General features: G+C 59.3%; 1 protein-coding gene across 1 annotated transcript in view; it reads right to left on the bottom strand.

The window, feature by feature from the left end:
* The window catches only part of CASZ1 (castor zinc finger 1), a 147,274-nt gene that overhangs the window by 25,253 nt on the left and 105,437 nt on the right, over positions 1-16,584 (bottom strand). The window contains exon 3 of the mRNA XM_045299003.1: positions 16,374-16,412. Coding sequence (XP_045154938.1) covers positions 16,374-16,389 — 16 coding nt within the window. The 5' untranslated portion in view covers positions 16,390-16,412. The remainder of the gene's footprint in view (positions 1-16,373; positions 16,413-16,584) is intronic.

The raw sequence follows: 16,584 nt of genomic DNA, 5'->3' as shown, positions 1-16,584 counted from the left end.
GTTCTGCAGCAGTGCCCCCCGCAGCCCCGGCCAGCACTGGGCCCCGCGGGGTCTGGTACAAGCAGCCCTGGCTGTCCCTGGGCAGGTCCCCCACATCACCATAAGCCAGGCTGCCATGAGCTGTTCGTGGAGGTGAGAAGCTGGGCTGGGGCCGCTCTCTCTAACCTCCTGTCTCTGGGGATCTGGTGCCCGGGCAGCTGGCGGGCAGACAGTGCAGGCCTCTGGCTCTCGCTGTGCCCCTATGGCATCCAGCCATGCTGCTGCCTCTCACCCAGACCCCTGCGGGCATGGTTGGGCAAGGGAATACAGGGCCCTGGGCACTAAGAAGAGCCAGGGTTTGCCCTCCCCTCTTTGGAGGGGGGGCAGTGGGCTCCCTCTCCCCTGGTGGCCCTGCCCCAAGCTAGGTGACTCTTGGTGAGGGGAGAGAGGAGGTCCAGGCAGATTGCTCAGTGGGGTAACACTTCCCAACCTTCCAGCTGCCTGGGACCTGGGTGGGAAGGAGACTCAAAGTCCAATCTCTGGTCTCTGCCGGTGGGGTCACCTGCTCCAGAGGACCGAGCTGGGCCAGGAAGAGGAGGTAGGGAAACTCACAAGGGGTCTAAAGAAAGGGCAGATGGATGTGGAGGCTAGGGTGTCTGGGTGGCACGGTGCCCAACCTGTGCCCCGAGAAGGGCAGGTAGGGGCAGAGGTCTTCGAGTGGGAACGCTCTCTGGTGGGTACACAAGCTGCCCCACCCCCCCACTGCCCTGTTGTCTCTAGACCCTCCTTTCTCCCCCGTCCCCAGGAAGGTAAGGCATCCCCGAGGAGGGCCCACACCTGATTCCAGGTGCCCAGCCACGAGGGAGGCAGCCATTGCTGTAGAGTCTCAGGACTAGCTGGGGACTAAGACCCGAGATCTAGAGAGGCTGTGGAGGCCGCAGGCACCCAGGCAGCCAAGTGCCTCTCTAAATACGTTCACGCTCAGTGACTCCAACTGTTGGGCAGTGCTCGCCTGCAGGGGTCCTTTCTGCAGTCCCGGGACACTGTGCCAGGGTCTGCCGGCCCTCAACACCACAGGGTTCCCTGCTGGAGAGGGTTCAAGCCACACCCTGGCCAGACCTGGAGAGGGCCACCAGGAGCTCTGCAGTAGGGTGTCCCAGAGCAGGGTCTGACTCTGCGGGGAGGAATGTCATGGGGACCTTGTGGGAGGCTCGGACACCTGTGTGCATGAGAGTGTGCACCCAGCTCAGAGGGCAAGAACTCCGGGACATGTGAGCTATGCTGCCCAGGAGAAGCAGGGCAGTCACGGTCCCCGGCTCCAAGGGGGGACTTGAGACAGGGAAGCACAGTCCCAAACGGCTCAGGAAAGATGGTAGCGATGGTGGCAGGTGGCAGAGAGGCACTGTGGATGACACTGTCACCCGGCCCACCCTGCAGCCCACCCCCACGTCCAACAGGAGGGGGACTAATTTGGGAGCATTTCAAAAAGTGGTGGCCCTGCGGTAAGGGTTTAGCAGTTAGTTGTCTGCCATCTGGAATAAGGAATTACCACCACCTCCCTAATCCTATATGCCTTAAACCTTAAAGCTGGTTACAGTGTAGGGGGAACAGCAGGTGGGGGGTGGGGTCTGCTCAAGGAAGGGGAAGTCTGGGGAGGGCCCCCGTTCCCCAAGCTCCCAGACACCAGGGTGCAACCTCCCTGCCCCTCAGCGCGGCCTAGGCTGGGGAGGGGGGCCTCATGTGCCCAGCGTGCTCTGTGCCCACTTGGCCTCCTCTGCCCGCTCACGCACGCTCGTTCACTCCCCGGGCCGCGCCGGCTCGCGCAGGGGCCGTCAGGTAAATTAGATCTGAAAGCTGACAATTTCTGACCATATTTCCTTGATTATTTCAAACAAATGCACAGCAGCCGCTGTAAGGAGATTAAAGTGACATAAACGTCCTGAGGGGGAGGGGGAGGGCAGAGGATTCAGGTCACCCCCATCCGTCCCCCGCCTGACAGACGCTATATCGCTATCCAATCCAATAAAAAATCCCCCCCTTTTGCTTTAATTAATTTTACAGCTAGCTTGCTTAATTACTTTCAATCAAAATCCTCCTGCCATCGCAAAATTAGAGATGGTTGAGCTCCATTAGCCTAAATTCTTCATTTCCATATAGAAAAGAGGCTGTCTGCAGAGCCGGCCTGGGCCCCTGGCAGGACAGACACCCGTCTCCAGCCAGCCCACTCCTGGCTTCCGGCTGGACGGCCAGACTGTGTCCACGCTTCCCTGTCACTCCTCCACTGTGGCTTCTCGGGTGGGGAGGAGTTGAGGTCCGGTGGCGGACACTCCTCTCTGCCCCCTAACTTTTCCTGGATTGCCAGAGGGACTGTGGGCCAGGTCTGGGAACAGTCAACCTGCTTTCTGGTGGAACCTAGGCCTGGGGTTCTGGCCAAACCGGCACCCTGTTCTCGCAGGGCTCTGCCTCACCCTTCTTCAGGAAGGCCAGCTCCCGCAGGCCAGGAACACACCTCATCTTGGACCTGGGCCCCCTCTTGCCCGCCCCGGCTGGAGCCCTTGCTCACTACAGAGCGACTCCTGGGCCAGCTGTCTCAATGATATGTCCTGGGTCTCCACTGGGCCTGAGCTCTCCCAGGGAGCCCCTTCACCTCTCCTCCAACCCCAGCCCTGGTTCCCAGACTGCAACAGCTGTCCTCCACCCCCAGCCGGGGGCTCTGTCCACATCCTGCGCTGTGCTGCACGGACTCCCTTCGCCTCCCAGCCACCTGCCTCTTCCTCACTGCCCCCAGCCCCAACCCAGAAAGCTCCACTTCGGGTTTTGCAGGCTACAGTCCCAAGTGTCACCACAGAGTCCAGCCCAACCTGGGCTCCAACTGATGAAGGATGTGCAACAGGATGCAGGGATTACAGTAAAACCTGGCTCCGGATCTACAGGGGCAGCAGGCCAAGTCCTGGTGCTGGGACTCCCCCCTCCTCCCTCAGTGGTGCACCCCCTTCCTGCCCAGTAGCCAAGTGAGGGAGCAGGTGGAGCCTCTTGGCCCTTCAGGAGGCGTTGGCTAGGCTCTGGGCAGAAGATGGCAAGGGGTGGCATTAAAGGCGCCCGGCCAAGTCTGGCAGGACAGGGTTGAGGGTGGAGAGGGGACCTGTGGCTGGAATCTGCCCTCCACCAGTGATGACGCTCCCCCCGCCCCCCACAAGGCGAGAGCAGGGTCCTCCTTTTATCAGGCACTGGCATGGAGGTGTGGTGCCTGTGCCTGAGCCTGGGCCGAGGCTGAGGCTGAGCCGGGTCGGGGAAGAAGCCGGAGTGTCTCGAGAGCCCTTTCCTTCGGGAGCAGGGGGACTGACTGAAGAGTGAGGGGTGAAGTGTGATGAAGGGACAGGGCGCTGAAGGCCAGGGCGGGTATGGCTCTCTGGGTCTGGACGCCAGGAGTCCCCAGGCTGCTCTCAGGAGGGAGGGCCAAGTCCCCAGGCTTGGTGGCATCTCCTCGCATAGCCTATGCTGGCTTCGGGCACCAGGGAGTGTGACCATGGGTCTCTGGGTGCTTGAGTCCAGTGGGAAAGAGGCCATCGCCAGCCCATGGCAAACATGCTGAGCACGGGGCCGGCCGAGGCCCACTCGGGACCACACCGGCAAAGGTGGGGAGGGGCGGAACTGAGCAGACGCGTGCACACTAATCCCGGGGCCCAGGACCCTGGTCTCCCATTCCTCCCAGAGCCCTGACCCTCTGCCCCCTGGCCCATAATTCATCCGTACGGGACCCCAGGCTGGCCAAGGAGGAGTCTCTGGGTCTTGGTGGCACTGACCAACTTCCGGCCTCCCCCTCCAGGCAGGTGGAGAACAGGCTCTGGGTCCGTGGCCCAGAGATGAGGGCACACCATGTGGAGGTGGCTCCCTATCTCCCTGCAGCCAGCCAGCACTCCGGGCATCTCCATCTCAGCAGTGTAACACGCCTCCGTCCTCCAAGCTGGTCTGGCTCCTCCTCCTCCCAGGCCACTGCCCCAGAGGCCTTTGCCCACACGCCCCTTCCTGGTGCCCCCAGTGTCCTGCATGTCTGTAAGAACCCATCAAGGGACCACAGGGACTGCCAGCTTGGCCCCCGAGGTAGTGACTGGAGGACGATGACCTCCCACGTTCACCAGGGCCCATGTGGTGCCTGACCTCTACAACCACCCCAGCCGAGGTCCGGAGCCCTTGGGGGTGGGGGTGGGGGTGGGAAGGCTGAGGCTGAAGCCCCTCCTCACGGGTGTCTCACCCTCCGGAGCCCCCGGCTCACCTCTAAACGCCCTTCACGGGGCTCTGCCCCAGGACAAACGAGGCCCCAGTTGTTCCAACGCTTCTCGGCAAGAGAACAACTGTTGCCACCCGGTCCCTTTCCGAATACACCCAGCAACTGTTTGCAGTGAAGTGCCCGGCTCTCCCTCCACCTCCTGCCTGTCCCCAAAAGGAGAAAAGGAAATTGGAAAAAAGAAAAAAAACGATGTGGGACATCCCACACCAAGCCCTACATCGCTAGCAAGTCTCTCCCCGCACAAAGAGGGCACAGGGACGGCCACCTGCTGTCCCAGACAACTGGGACTGCCTCAGCTAAGGGTGAGGCGATGAGATCAGCACCCCAGAAAAGAAGGGGAGGGAGGGATCCAGGACATGGGGGGGGTAAGAGCAGGGACACTAGGAAAGATCAAAGGAAGGGAAGGCTGGGGGCGGGGACACCCCACACCTGACACCCTCCCTCCGCAGCCCCAGGAGGGGACATGCCAAGAACCTGGGGTTCCAGAGGCTCTAGAGGCCAGGCTGAGTGGGGGAGGGAGGTGGGGGTCTCTGAGGGGCAATGGATATACTGGGGGTGGGGGGCGCGTGAAGGAGGGAAAGAGAAGTTGACTAGGGAAGAGGCAGAGAGGTCTATTAAAAACCTCTCAGAGTGCATAACACAAAATGTCAGGGTTTATAGCTTCATTCTTGGCATTGCCGGGACTGAGAACCCGCACAGAAATGTCACCGCTTGTCATGTTTAATCACCTGCTGTTTGTTAACACCTTCCCTGCAAGGAGCCTGTCTCAATCTGCCCCTGAGTCCCCAAGGGACCGGAAACAGAAAACATCCCCCGGCTCCTTCTCTGGGCCTTTGACCCTGCCTAGGGGTCGAGGGAGAGGAGGTCTGTTCCAGACCCATCAGAAGCCCGCCCCGGGCCCCCAGAGTCAGGTGCCCCATGAAGCCCAGGGTGGGGTCATCACCTCCAGGTAGGGAGGCTACCTGGGAGAGGCCAGGGCCGGAGGCTGCCTGTCCATTGGGAGGTCGGCTCTACCCGTTCCTCAACTTGAGGGCAAGAGACCAGAGGCCAAGGAGGCCCCTCATACCTCCATCAGCTGCCTGAATGACCACAGCCACAGAATCCGGCCCAGCAAGAGCTGCCATTGGGGGCTCTGCCTTGCTCTCTGAGCAGGCTTCTTGGGTTGTTTAGACCAGGAATTCTTAGTCCTTCAGCCCCATAATCCCGTCCCCTTGTGTGGGGGTGGCGGAGGTTGCCACTCAGGTAGCCAAGTCCTCCCCCGAAGTCAGTATTTGGCTGGTCCCACCTCCCCATAGGTACAACCCATACGGTCAACTCAGCGACAGGCATGGCGAACCCAAACCAGCCCCAGGCTGGAGCAGGGCGGTGGAGAGCCAAGCAGCTGGCTGACCCTCTAGTCTCCAGGGCAACCCCAAGATGCACCCCTGAACTGGTCCCCCATGAGCCGGGAGAGTGGTCCACCGTCTCCTTCCAGCCAAGTCCATGCACCTGCAGAAACTCACCACACACACACACGAATTTGTCTCTCAGGAACCCGCCCCCCCATTTGAAGCATCCTTCCTCAAGTGCCAGCTTCAGTCCACCCATTTCCATTTCACAGATGCGCCCCCCGCCGGCGTTCAATGCCCCTGCAACACAACGCTCACCTGCGCCCAGACGGGAGGGAGGGGCACCTTCAGAGGCTTTCCTCCCAAAAGCTCACAGCCCATTTTCATCAGGCATCTTGCTTCACTTTGCAAGGAGGGCCCAGGGACGCAGTCTATGTTTCACAGATGGGACGTGTGAGGCCCCGCGAGGTCTAGGGACCGGGAGCAGGCAGCACAGTCCACACCCAGCCCTGGGAGCCCGAGCTGCCTCAGATGCTCAGAGAAGCCCCGCTCCACCTCAGGAGCCTGCTCCCAGGTTCTGGAACAAGGGTCGGGTCGCTGTCTCTCTAGGAGGATATAGGACATCTGAGATGTCGCATGCGGAGGCTGGGGGGCCGCAAAAGCACTAGTAAACACGGCAGGGCGAGGCGAGTGCCATCCGTGCTCACAAAGCCCGTGCCAACTCACACGCGGAGGAGTGGAGTTTAAAATTCCACTTCAAAGTGGTGGAGGGCGTGGGGGATCTCAGCCAGTCAGAGGGCTTCAGGGCATGCCTGGGGAGCCTCCCTTCAAGTTCTCACTCACCAGGCTGACCAAGGCAGCCCAAGGAAGAGGGGTGCAGCTAGACCGGGCTGTGAGTAACCCAAAGGGCTCTGGCGGCATGGTGGTTATGTACTGCCCTGCTAATAGGTTCAGCGGTTCAAACCCACCAACTGCTCCTTGGGAAAAAGACGTAGCAGTCGGCCTCCTGAAAGATTCTACTTCCCGGGAGACCTGCGGGCACTCTGAGTTCTACTCTGAGCTGGAAATGACTCGATGGCAATGGGTTTGGTTTTTATGCCCCTTAGGGCCACGCCCCCCTGTTCTTCACCCGCCCCCTACTCCATGGCACATCCTAGTTCACAGTGTCCTCCTTGAGGGAGGGGGCATCTCAATCAGCTCCTCCCTGCACCAATCCCCATCGTCTCCAAAGAGGACTGAGGCACTGCCCAAGTTTGCCAGGAACTAAGGACATGCCCGGGATATGGGACTGTCAGGATTGAAAGTGGACAGTCCTAGGCCAACCAGGGTCGTTGGTCACCTTCCTGTGAGGTTCCAACATCGCTGACAGCCTGGTTCCCCAGTCTCAGGGCCAGAGAGAAGAGCAGCTGCTCGCCCCTGGGAGAAGTGGCTTGGGTGGCCAGACTTCAGCCTGCCTTTGATTTTGAGAGGCTGGTCCCCCTCATTGACAGGGGTGGAAGCCCCCAGAGAGAGGGTGCTCCCAACTGAGCAGCTGTGGATGAGCCCAACGAGGAAGCTGGGGAGCCGAGCCTGGGCTTAGATTTGGGGTGTTCCAGGGTGGGGTGGGAGTGGGGGCTGTGTCTCCCTTGGTCTCGCTCCATTTGGCTTGAGACGGTCGGATTATCAGATGAGCTTGGCGTGTCTGCCAGGCCCCCGGTATAATCCTTTCACTAATTTACTATTAGATGGGAAATTACTCCTCATTCAGGAATATAAGTTTTCATCTTATTTTAAGTTAGATTCTTAAAGCAATTACCAAGGCATCTGGTGATGATGTCACCGCTGTGGCTGGTGTGGAAGGGAGAGGGGCAGCCCTGGAGTGCACAGACCCCTGGGCTCAGAGCCCCTGAGCACCTGTCGGGACCTGGGAGGGACCTGTGTGTGGGTGGGGAGCGGAACGTGCTGCCATCTCCGATATTTGTTGTTTGTGGAAAAACTGCTTCCCAGGACCAGCTGCCCCGTGAACCCGCTGGTGGCAGTTGCTGAAGAAACTTCAGCAGCTGTGTCTCGGGCGCATTTTCTATTTTTAATTGTTTGATCGGAATATTAACTCCTCTAGGCCCATTCCCAAGGTATGCTTCCCAGCCAGAGGGCTTCCCCCAAACCCATCCTCCTCCACGCCCCCCCTCCAGGAGCCAACTTTGAAAATGAGTAACCAGAGATGTACACCTTCAGGAGTTTGCCAGGGACCGTATCCTGGGCGGGAGGAAGAAGGGGGCTCCTTGCTGACTCAGGGGCGCCCCTTGGAGCAGAGCCCTGCTCTCTTACTTGCCTGGATGAGTCCTTGACCCCTGGGCCCCAATGCCACAGAGGCTGGTTCAAAGAGGTGAAGGTCCCCCACTCTTCCTGGCTGAGGGGGGCTGTGACTACAGGCTGGCCCTCGTTCCTCAGTCAGCTCTCCCCCGCCCAATTGGCCAACTTCAAGGGCAGAGCAAGAGAGGCTGGGGGCACCACCACAGCAAAGGGAGGACAGGGTGCCCCGAGGGAAGCATGTGCCCAGTGCCTGGCTGGGGTGGGGGGGAGGGGGAGGGCGGGAGCAGCTCTGTGGAGCACAGAGGAGACGCTCATGTCAGCAGCTGCTGAGCCCACAGGTGGACGTCACACCCCTGAGAGAGGGATCATTTGTACTTGGGACAGGCCACGCTGCTAGGAAGAGGCTGCTGGGGACAATCCCCTCTCACCGTGCCCAGAAAGGGCCTCCCCTCTCTCCAGGCCAGCCGGGCTCTTCCCTCTGAAGGTCACACCACGGCTGTTTACTCACCAGGCTGGCCCTGTTAGCACCACTCACCACAAATACGCTTTCTGATAAAGTTGGCAGAAAAAGATTCCAGAGTGCAAAACAATGTCAGAAGCCACCACCCCCTCCCAGTGAGGCCGCTTGGAAACAGGTCCCACAGCCAGTGAGGGGTGAGGGGCTGTCCTGTAGGGAGCTTGCTTGACCCCACGTCCCTCCTTCCTGTGGTACCTCCCACCTGGAGGCCTGTTGCCTGGGGCACCCAGGAACCAGGGCAGGACTCTGAGGGTGGTGGAAGCTGGGCGCTGGGTCCTGGTCTCCAAGGGGCTCAGCAGAGGTGGAAGTGGGGGTGCGGGGAGTGGTGGCTTCTGCGACCCCCAGCTCCCAGCCCTCCCGGTGGCCTCTGGAGGACAAGGAAGAAGCGGGGCGGCCCCTTCCCCTGCCTCCCTGGGGTCCGTCTCACCTCACTGAACCTCTTCCCACCCGCCCATCCTCCCTCTGTGCACATGGGCTTTAATGTTTTTATTACCTGTTTGACTCGCTGCCTTATTGCTTCTCCCCTTAATGGGGCCGTAACCGTGGAAACGAGGAATAAACGGCCACCAGAAAATGAGATGATTAAACAGGTCACCCTGGCAAAACAAACTCATCGCGAGGAACCTCCAGGGGTGGGTACGGGCAGCTCCCCTCCCCCACCCTGGGCCGGAAGGCTTGGGCCAGGTGGGGGACTATGCTCGCCTGGTCCTGGAAGCACTGGGGCAGGTGCGGCAGGGCGCCCCCTGCTGGGCAGTGCCATGCCTCGTCCTGCCCTCTCTGTGGCTGCCCTCCTGGCTCGTGGGGGGAGAGGGATGCACTAGCCCGGGTGCAGGTGGAGGATATCACCACAGAAGCCCCACTTCGCAAGGCTCCCGACACCCTCCTTGCCCGCTATTCCCGCGTCTCCGACCCAAGGCTTTGCCACGTTCCTACATCTGTCACCCATTCTCTGTGGCTCCCTCCCTAGAAACCCCTTAGCTCCCCAAGAGAGCCCCAAGAGGTCAATGCAGGCCAGAGCTCAGCTCTGGAGTGCTCTCTGGTCTACTGGAGTGCACATGGCGGGCGGCGGCAGCAGCAGCAACTGCTAAGGAGGCAGCTGGAGCCCAGGGCCCTGTTGGCTTTGAGAGGCACTCAGAAGCCCAGAGCTTGTGCCAGCGCAGAGCCCATGGGGCATGAAGGGCCCACAGGAGAGTCCACAGCTAACTCAAGCGGCCCCAACAGAGCGGCAGAGGCAAGCACCCTGGCAGTCCAGGTGGGGTCTCAGCGCAAGCCCCCCCCCCCCTTTCTGGCCTCATGCCCTGGGCTGGGTCTACCTAGCTGGAGGGGCACTAGACCTAGGGAGAAGGACCTATCCAGGACAGACTGCTCAGGGGTGCAGCCTGCCCGGGGTGGGGGGCGGGGAAGAGGACACAGGAAGGGGAGGTAGAGCGAGGAAGTAGCAGTCTCAGACCACCCACTGGCCCCTGGCTGACCTGATCCTGGACCTTCCCAGCCCCAAGCTACGGTCCCAGGAACTCACGTGGGCCCCCTGCAACTTCCTTCATGCCATCCTAGTCCCAGCTCCATTCCTTCCTGTAAGCCTGGTCTGGAGAGCTCTTGAGGAGCTAAAACTCCGGTCCTCCAGGAACCGGCCAGCATCTCCTGCTTGTCTCCTTCTCCCCTAGTGAAAGGGAAGAGGCGTCAATCAATGCAGCCGGCCACCTCACTCACAGTGGGACGGCCAAGATCCAGCCCTGTACCGAGCACCAGGAGACGTCAGAACAACGGTCCCAACGCCTAACGGTTACCAACAGGTCACAGAGACGTGCCAGGCCCTGGCTGGGTGAGGTCTCCTTAGAGCCAGGGCTCATGGGGCCCGAGGAGAGCTGTCCTGGTACTCAAGGGTCACCTAGACAAGCAGACCCTCAAGGCAGAAAGCCCCCTGCCAGCCTCTTCTCTTCCTCCAGGGCTTTGAGAGGGTGGGGGAGTCGCGGGTCCAAACACAGGCAGAAGGACCGAGTTTCAGGGGACTGGATGAGCCTGGACAAGAAAGGCAGCCACTTTGTGGGGGCCTTGAGTTTGCTTCAGAGGGGCTAGGGGTGCAAAAGAGAGGCAGCTCCAAGGATGGGGGTTGGTGGAGGGGCCTCCTGCCTGCTTGTCTCCATCTGTCCCAAAGCCTACCACCTTTGACGTCCACAGGCCACTCCTTCCCCGAGTTGCAGGCAGCCTGTCGGCGTGTGGACAAAGTGCCTTTGCTCCTCTCTCCCAGGCAAGTCTTGCCAGCTCAGGGTGAAGGGGCATCTCCCATGGTGGGTCCTCCCCAGAGACTCTGTGGTTTGCAGGCCCAGTTGCCTACCGGGGTGTCTTCCACACCGGAAGTGGTATGCCCTCAGGAAGCTGGTGTGTGGGGGATGCAGGCAGGACTGCCGACGGGCCCCTTTCAGAACCCATGCAGGTGGGACTGTGGGCTCTTCCTTGTACACGGGGGCCGCCTCCCTCGCTCCCTCCTGCTCCTGCTGCACCCTGGCCTCGCTACCCCGGAACAGCTGCTGCTCGCCTTGGGGACCCGCAGGCGGTAATTACTACAGAGCCACTTCCTTCCCCTCTGAGGATGGAGAGGGAGGCACGGGGATAGGAGCAGCGGGAGGAGGCAGTGGCGGCAGCCAGCACCGGGCTGGGGCTGGGGGCCAGGTGGAGAAATGGCCTGACCACCTCCCTCCTAGGAATAGTGGGTGTTGGGGAAAGGCTGATGAAGGTAGGGGCATCTCTCACCTGGCAAGGTGCAGGGCAAGGAGGAGCCTCCCGAGCCCCACCCATGCCTCCTGCCCAGACAGTGGGCAGGGTCCTCAGGCAGGGGCAGCAACTCCATGGTGGCTATCGTTCAGGCCCCCAAGGGAGGCTCCATTCATCTTATTTTCCTATCGAAAATATGCACGTTTCCCCTTGGACAGAGTCCCCTTCTAGCTGGGAGGTCAGCAGGAGGATGCAGCTGGGAGAGGAATCGGATTGTGTCAGCCCCCAGCCCTCTCTGAGGTTCCCCCGACTGGGCCTACCAGGGAAATGGTGGTCCTTTCAGACCTGTTCAGTCTCTGGCTGCCATTGGGGAATAAACCCAAACCCAAACCAAACCCACTGCCATTGAGCTGATTGGGACACAGAGCGACCCTACGTTCTGTTTCTGAGATGGTAAATCTTTACAGGAGCAGGCAGCCTCCTCTTTCTCCCCCATACAGGCTGGTGGGTTTGAACTGATGGCCTTGTGGCTTGCGGCCCAAGGCCTAACCCACAGTACCACCTGAGCTTTGCTCTAATGACTTCCATTTAGTGCTAGAGTTGGTCTATGTACAGCCCAGACTTGCCTGTTTCTGCATACCTGACATCAAACAGAAGGCCACAAAGGACCCGCTTCTTGTCTCAGCCAGTTGACCCCCCACCCCCACCCCAGATCACCTGGTGGAGGCCTCAGATAAAATCGAGTCGGGAGTCAGAGAACCAGAGAAGGTAAAGGTCATCTGATGGCCAGCTGCCTCCAAACTTCACTGTCAGCCTCTGTCCCCAGGGTACCAGGAAGCTCCCTGCTTCCCCGACAGCCCAATCTGCCCTTGGCCTGGACTGCTCCTTCCTGCAGCAGACTGGTGGAATCGGTGCCCATCCTGACCGCCCCTCCTGAGACTTGTTCAGTGGGTACATCGGACCGCGGGAAAGCTGGAAGAAGGAAAATCGAGGGCACCCTGCTCTCCCCAGCCCTGGCCTGGAATCTCCCCCCCAGATACAGTACACGAACTTCCCACAACTGGAGCTCGCAGGGTTCCCAGAAGCCTCCCTTCTGGAAAGCCCTGGCCTGGAGCAAGAGACCCGGAAGCTCTGTGAACCTGGAGGCGGATGACACTTGGGGGAGGCATGAGCTGAGTGGAGCACAGCGGGCAGGGCTGAGGAGGCCAAGGCTTCTGTTCCTTGGGCTCAGGCATCGCCTGGAAGTAGTTTGCAGCCTCCCTTCTCCTACTTCGCAACTGTGTCCCCCCAAAGCATGTCCCCCAACTCACTCCCATCAAGTCGATTCTGCCTCAGGGTTACTCTAAGGGACAGCCTCCTCTTTCTCCCTCAGAGAGGCTGGTGGGTCTCACACTGCTGACCTTGTGGAGGGCAGCATAGTGTGCTCCTTCAGAAGCACACTAATGAGCCTTCCAGGCGTACCCCACGGCAGCAGCCTAGAGCGTGCAACCCAAGGGGGACCTGGAGTCTCAGTGGAGCTTGCCCAGGGGGTACAGAGCAGCGGGCTGGGCACAGGGAGGCCTGGACCTAGACCGTGTGGTGCAAGAGCAGCACCCGACCGGCCAGGGCCACCTGCATTGCTTCCCTGCAGCCTGAGCTTTTCTCGCTTGGCTACTTGCACTTGACCTTCCATGCTCTGGGTGGAGGCGCCAGCCCTGGACAGGTCCTCCTCTTCCTCTCAGGATCCCTTAGAGAGAGAGGGGTGCTTGGAAGCAGGTCCCCGGGAGTCGGGGCAAGTGCTTGCTCACAACCCACGCCTGTTTCCACAGTCATTCTCCACCTCTGCTTCCAGTTTTGCTCAAGGGCCGCCATCGGCCTGGTAGGGGCCTAATCCTAGGACGCTTCCCAACTACAGGATGGATTTACCTGGGTCTGAAAGCTTCCTCCTCTCTCCTCCCCCTCCTGCCTTCCCTCCCCTCCCCCCAAGGGAAATCACTCTAAAAGGGTCTAATGGAGGCCTGTCCCCTTCTCTTCCTTTCTCTCCTCCCTCTCTCGCTCTCTCTCTTTTTTTTTATTAGCATTTGTGGAATTTATTCCCAAACTCTCCTAATCTTCCGTACACAACCATTTGATTTGCATAACCCAACCCCCTCTCATAAAAACTGGCTGCTAGTTTAATTAAAAAATGTAAATTTGCTGTCATCTCGGGGCCTGGTGAATTAGGACGACATCGGCATTTTTTATTGCTAAAGACGTCCAGATTGATCCAGCCCTTGGCTGAACTATGGTGGGGAAACAGGGGTCCACATGGCCCCTGAAGGTCTTGAGGTTCTACTGTTCCCTCCTAAGAAGCCAAGGCCTTGCCCACCATTGCATGACAAGAGTTGGGGCACTCCCTGACCAAGAAGTCTGGTGGGGGGCCGGGAGGCAATGGCTGGTCCAAGAGCCAATGCCTATTGGGCCCCTGATGCCGGCAACCCTTATGACGCTGTATCTCCAGCCTCTTGCTTGCAGGAGAAGCCCACCTCGGAAGGTGCTCAGTGCGCGCCCAGAAGCAAAGAGAGCCATGCTGTGCATACGAGGTGTGGCCTCTGGCCGGAGAGGAGGTCCTCACCTGGTCTGTACGCGGCAGTGTTCTGGAAACTGAGCTCCTGACGCCCCAAAGCTGGGCCTGGAGTCAGCTCAGAGGTAGGCTCAGAGAGACCTGAGAGCCAGCCCCCACCCTGACCTGTTTTCTTTTTGTGTGTGTGAAAGTGGGGGGGGGGGGGGGGCGGTGCTTTTCTTTTGAAGTTCTGAGATTAAGTGAAACTTGCAAGTTCAAAGAAGAGGCTGAGATGCGATCAGCAGATGACTCCTCCAGGAAGCAGAACTGTGACACCATGGATCTCTCCTCTCCTCCCCGAGTGGCCAGAGTCCAGGCTGGGGCCTGGCAGCTCCCGCCACAGCAGGGACCAGCTGACCTCAGGGGCCCTTCTAGTTTCTAGGAAAAAGTTTCAAGCCCTGTCCCTGGAGTGGGCAGGAGAAGCCAGGCTCCCCACGGCTCAGGAGAGATGTCACAAGAGGTTCTACCACGGCTTCCTGCTGGGCTTGGGAGTCCTCCCTGCAGTTCGGTCACCCCCCTAAAGGGCTTTGGAGTCATGCCCATGGCACAGTTGGCACAGGGCAGAGGGATAGAGCCAGCTCAGTTGGCACCTGGAGATGGCAGGAGGAAGATGAGGGGACCCTCCTTCCAGCTGAGTAATCCCTGGGTCCCCTGTGCCTGGCCACAAGCAGAGGCTTGCCCAGCCCAGGTTAAGGGGCGGTGCGCTCCTTGCCCCAGCCCATTTCTAAGTTCTGGTTCTTGACTGAGATGGGTGGGGGCCCCATTTCCGAAGAAAGGGGGTGGGGCTTGAGAGGGAGCTGATGAGGTGGCTGATTAGAGATGGGAGTGGGCTGGCTCCTTGCGGGGGTGGTGGGCAGGGAGGGCGGGGTGGCTTTGGACACCTTCATCACTTTGCCCAGCAGGTGGTGTTACACCCTTCCTGGGCACAGGAATCCTGTGGCACCTCCATATCCGATTATCCAAGATCACCTGAGGGGTGGGAACAACTCTACGAGCCATCCCCTCCCACAGAAAAAGTTTTGAATTCTCTTGGAATCCAGATTTCTGGGGTCCCTGGAGTTGGGGTAACCCACTCAGGCCATTGGCCTGGGTTGATTTTGAGCTGTGAGCCAACTGGTCTCCTGAAAGTCACCTGTAAGTCAAGAGAACTGCCTTGCTAACTGGTAAAGACCCTTTTGCTTCAGGCATTTTGGGACACAGAATCTCCCGGAGCAGGGCCGGAAGCTGTGTCTTAGGGTAAACTGTTACTATGAAGACACCCTTTGGGCCTTGCTTCACCGGCAATGGGAGTAAGACGGCGTGGAAGACTCCCTGGAAACTCTTTCTTCTCTTTGAAATGTCTTCCGCTCCCGGCCGACATACATGGATTCCCGATTCATAAACTGTGTACCCAATACACTTTGATCAGTCTATTGGCTCGGTGGGATTTTTGTTTTAACATCACTGACAAGTACACATCTCCCTCCTACAGCCTGCCACCATAACACCTACACCATAACACCAGCCCCCCTCCCGGGGCTGCCTTCTTCCGGCTCCCTTTTGACCTCAGAAGGTCAGAAGTCAGTTCAGGGATCCCACACAGAGTTGTCCCAAGGACCAGTGCCAGCCATGAACTTGGGCCTGTTACAAATCCTAATCTTAACAGCCACTGCCACTAGCTATGCCACCAGTGACGCAGAGGGTCCAGAAGGGGGTCTCAGTGAATGAAGCCATTTGTTTGTTACTGATGAGTATCCCCTTTTTAATCTGGGAAGAACACGGCCGCTTCTGATCTAATTTGGGGCAATGGAGAGTATGAGAAGCTGAAAAACAAACCTCCCTCGGGGCTCAGACTGGAGCCCCAGGTGGGAAGAGAAGAGAAACATTGAATAAAATCACACTGAAACCAATAAAACACCCCAATCTGGGGCTCAACTCGGCCCTAGGCCAGTGGCGTGCTGGCTGAAGCCCTTCCTATAGTAGGCACCCCCAAAACCCAGACACCCACATTTAATAGTTTGTCTGGTCCACTCCCCTGCCGAGGTGGGGGCTGGAAAGGGGGACAGGGAGAGAGTCCTGGGCCCTCACTTTGAACTGATAACAGCCGCCTCATCCCACGGACTCTCAGGTGAAAAATACTCATTAGCCATAATAAGCAGCTTGATCATGCAACACAGCCTTGTCCCAAATAAATTAAATTCCTTTACCTTGAGACAGTCACCCCGAAACCAGACTAACCACCTTTCCCAACAGGACGCTGCTTTCAAAAACTCAACCACCCCCCACTAAAAAAATAAAAACACACACCCCATGGCCAGACACCCAGATATCCTGCAGGGGGAGAAGCACACGAACACACACACACACACACACACAGCACAAAAACCCCCACCAAAAACCCCCGAACTCCACTCTGTGGGTGCTCCCCCCTACCTCCTCCCCCCTCCCTTCTTTCATAATGACAAGCATCAAATTAGTCACAGGCCGTAAGCAAGTACCAAATAATAACAATCATATCACCCCCAAGTCTCACAATCCAGAATCCAGGGCGAGCCCGGGCGGCCAGCACCCGCCCCCCGCCAGGCCGGCCCCCCACCGCCGGCCTCAGCTGCCACCCCACTCGGTTAAAAATAAGAACTTCCGTCCAAGAACCAAAAGAAAAGTGAAAGAGGTTGCTGGGCTCCCCACAGCCAGTACCTGTGCCGAGATCCATTCTCCTCTCTTTGGTCCCAAACTCTGCGAGGAGCGCCCAGAAGGGAAAAACAGGGAAGAAAAAGAACATCGGTTGAGAGGTCCTCGGTGCCCCCGGGGACCCCATGCCCCCCACCCCGGCTCTCCCCGCGGCCCCCGCCCACCCCCGGCGCTCGCAGGAGCGACGGACACCGCAGCTGGGGGACCAGAGGACGGG

This window comes from Echinops telfairi, unplaced genomic scaffold (genome assembly GCF_000313985.2).
Source record: "Echinops telfairi isolate 266 unplaced genomic scaffold, ASM31398v2 ScPeMD7_7457;HRSCAF=8495, whole genome shotgun sequence".
Classification (NCBI taxonomy): Eukaryota; Metazoa; Chordata; class Mammalia; order Afrosoricida; family Tenrecidae; genus Echinops; species Echinops telfairi.
Note: the sequence above shows the minus strand (reverse complement) of the source record. Positions and strands in the feature narration are given on the sequence as shown.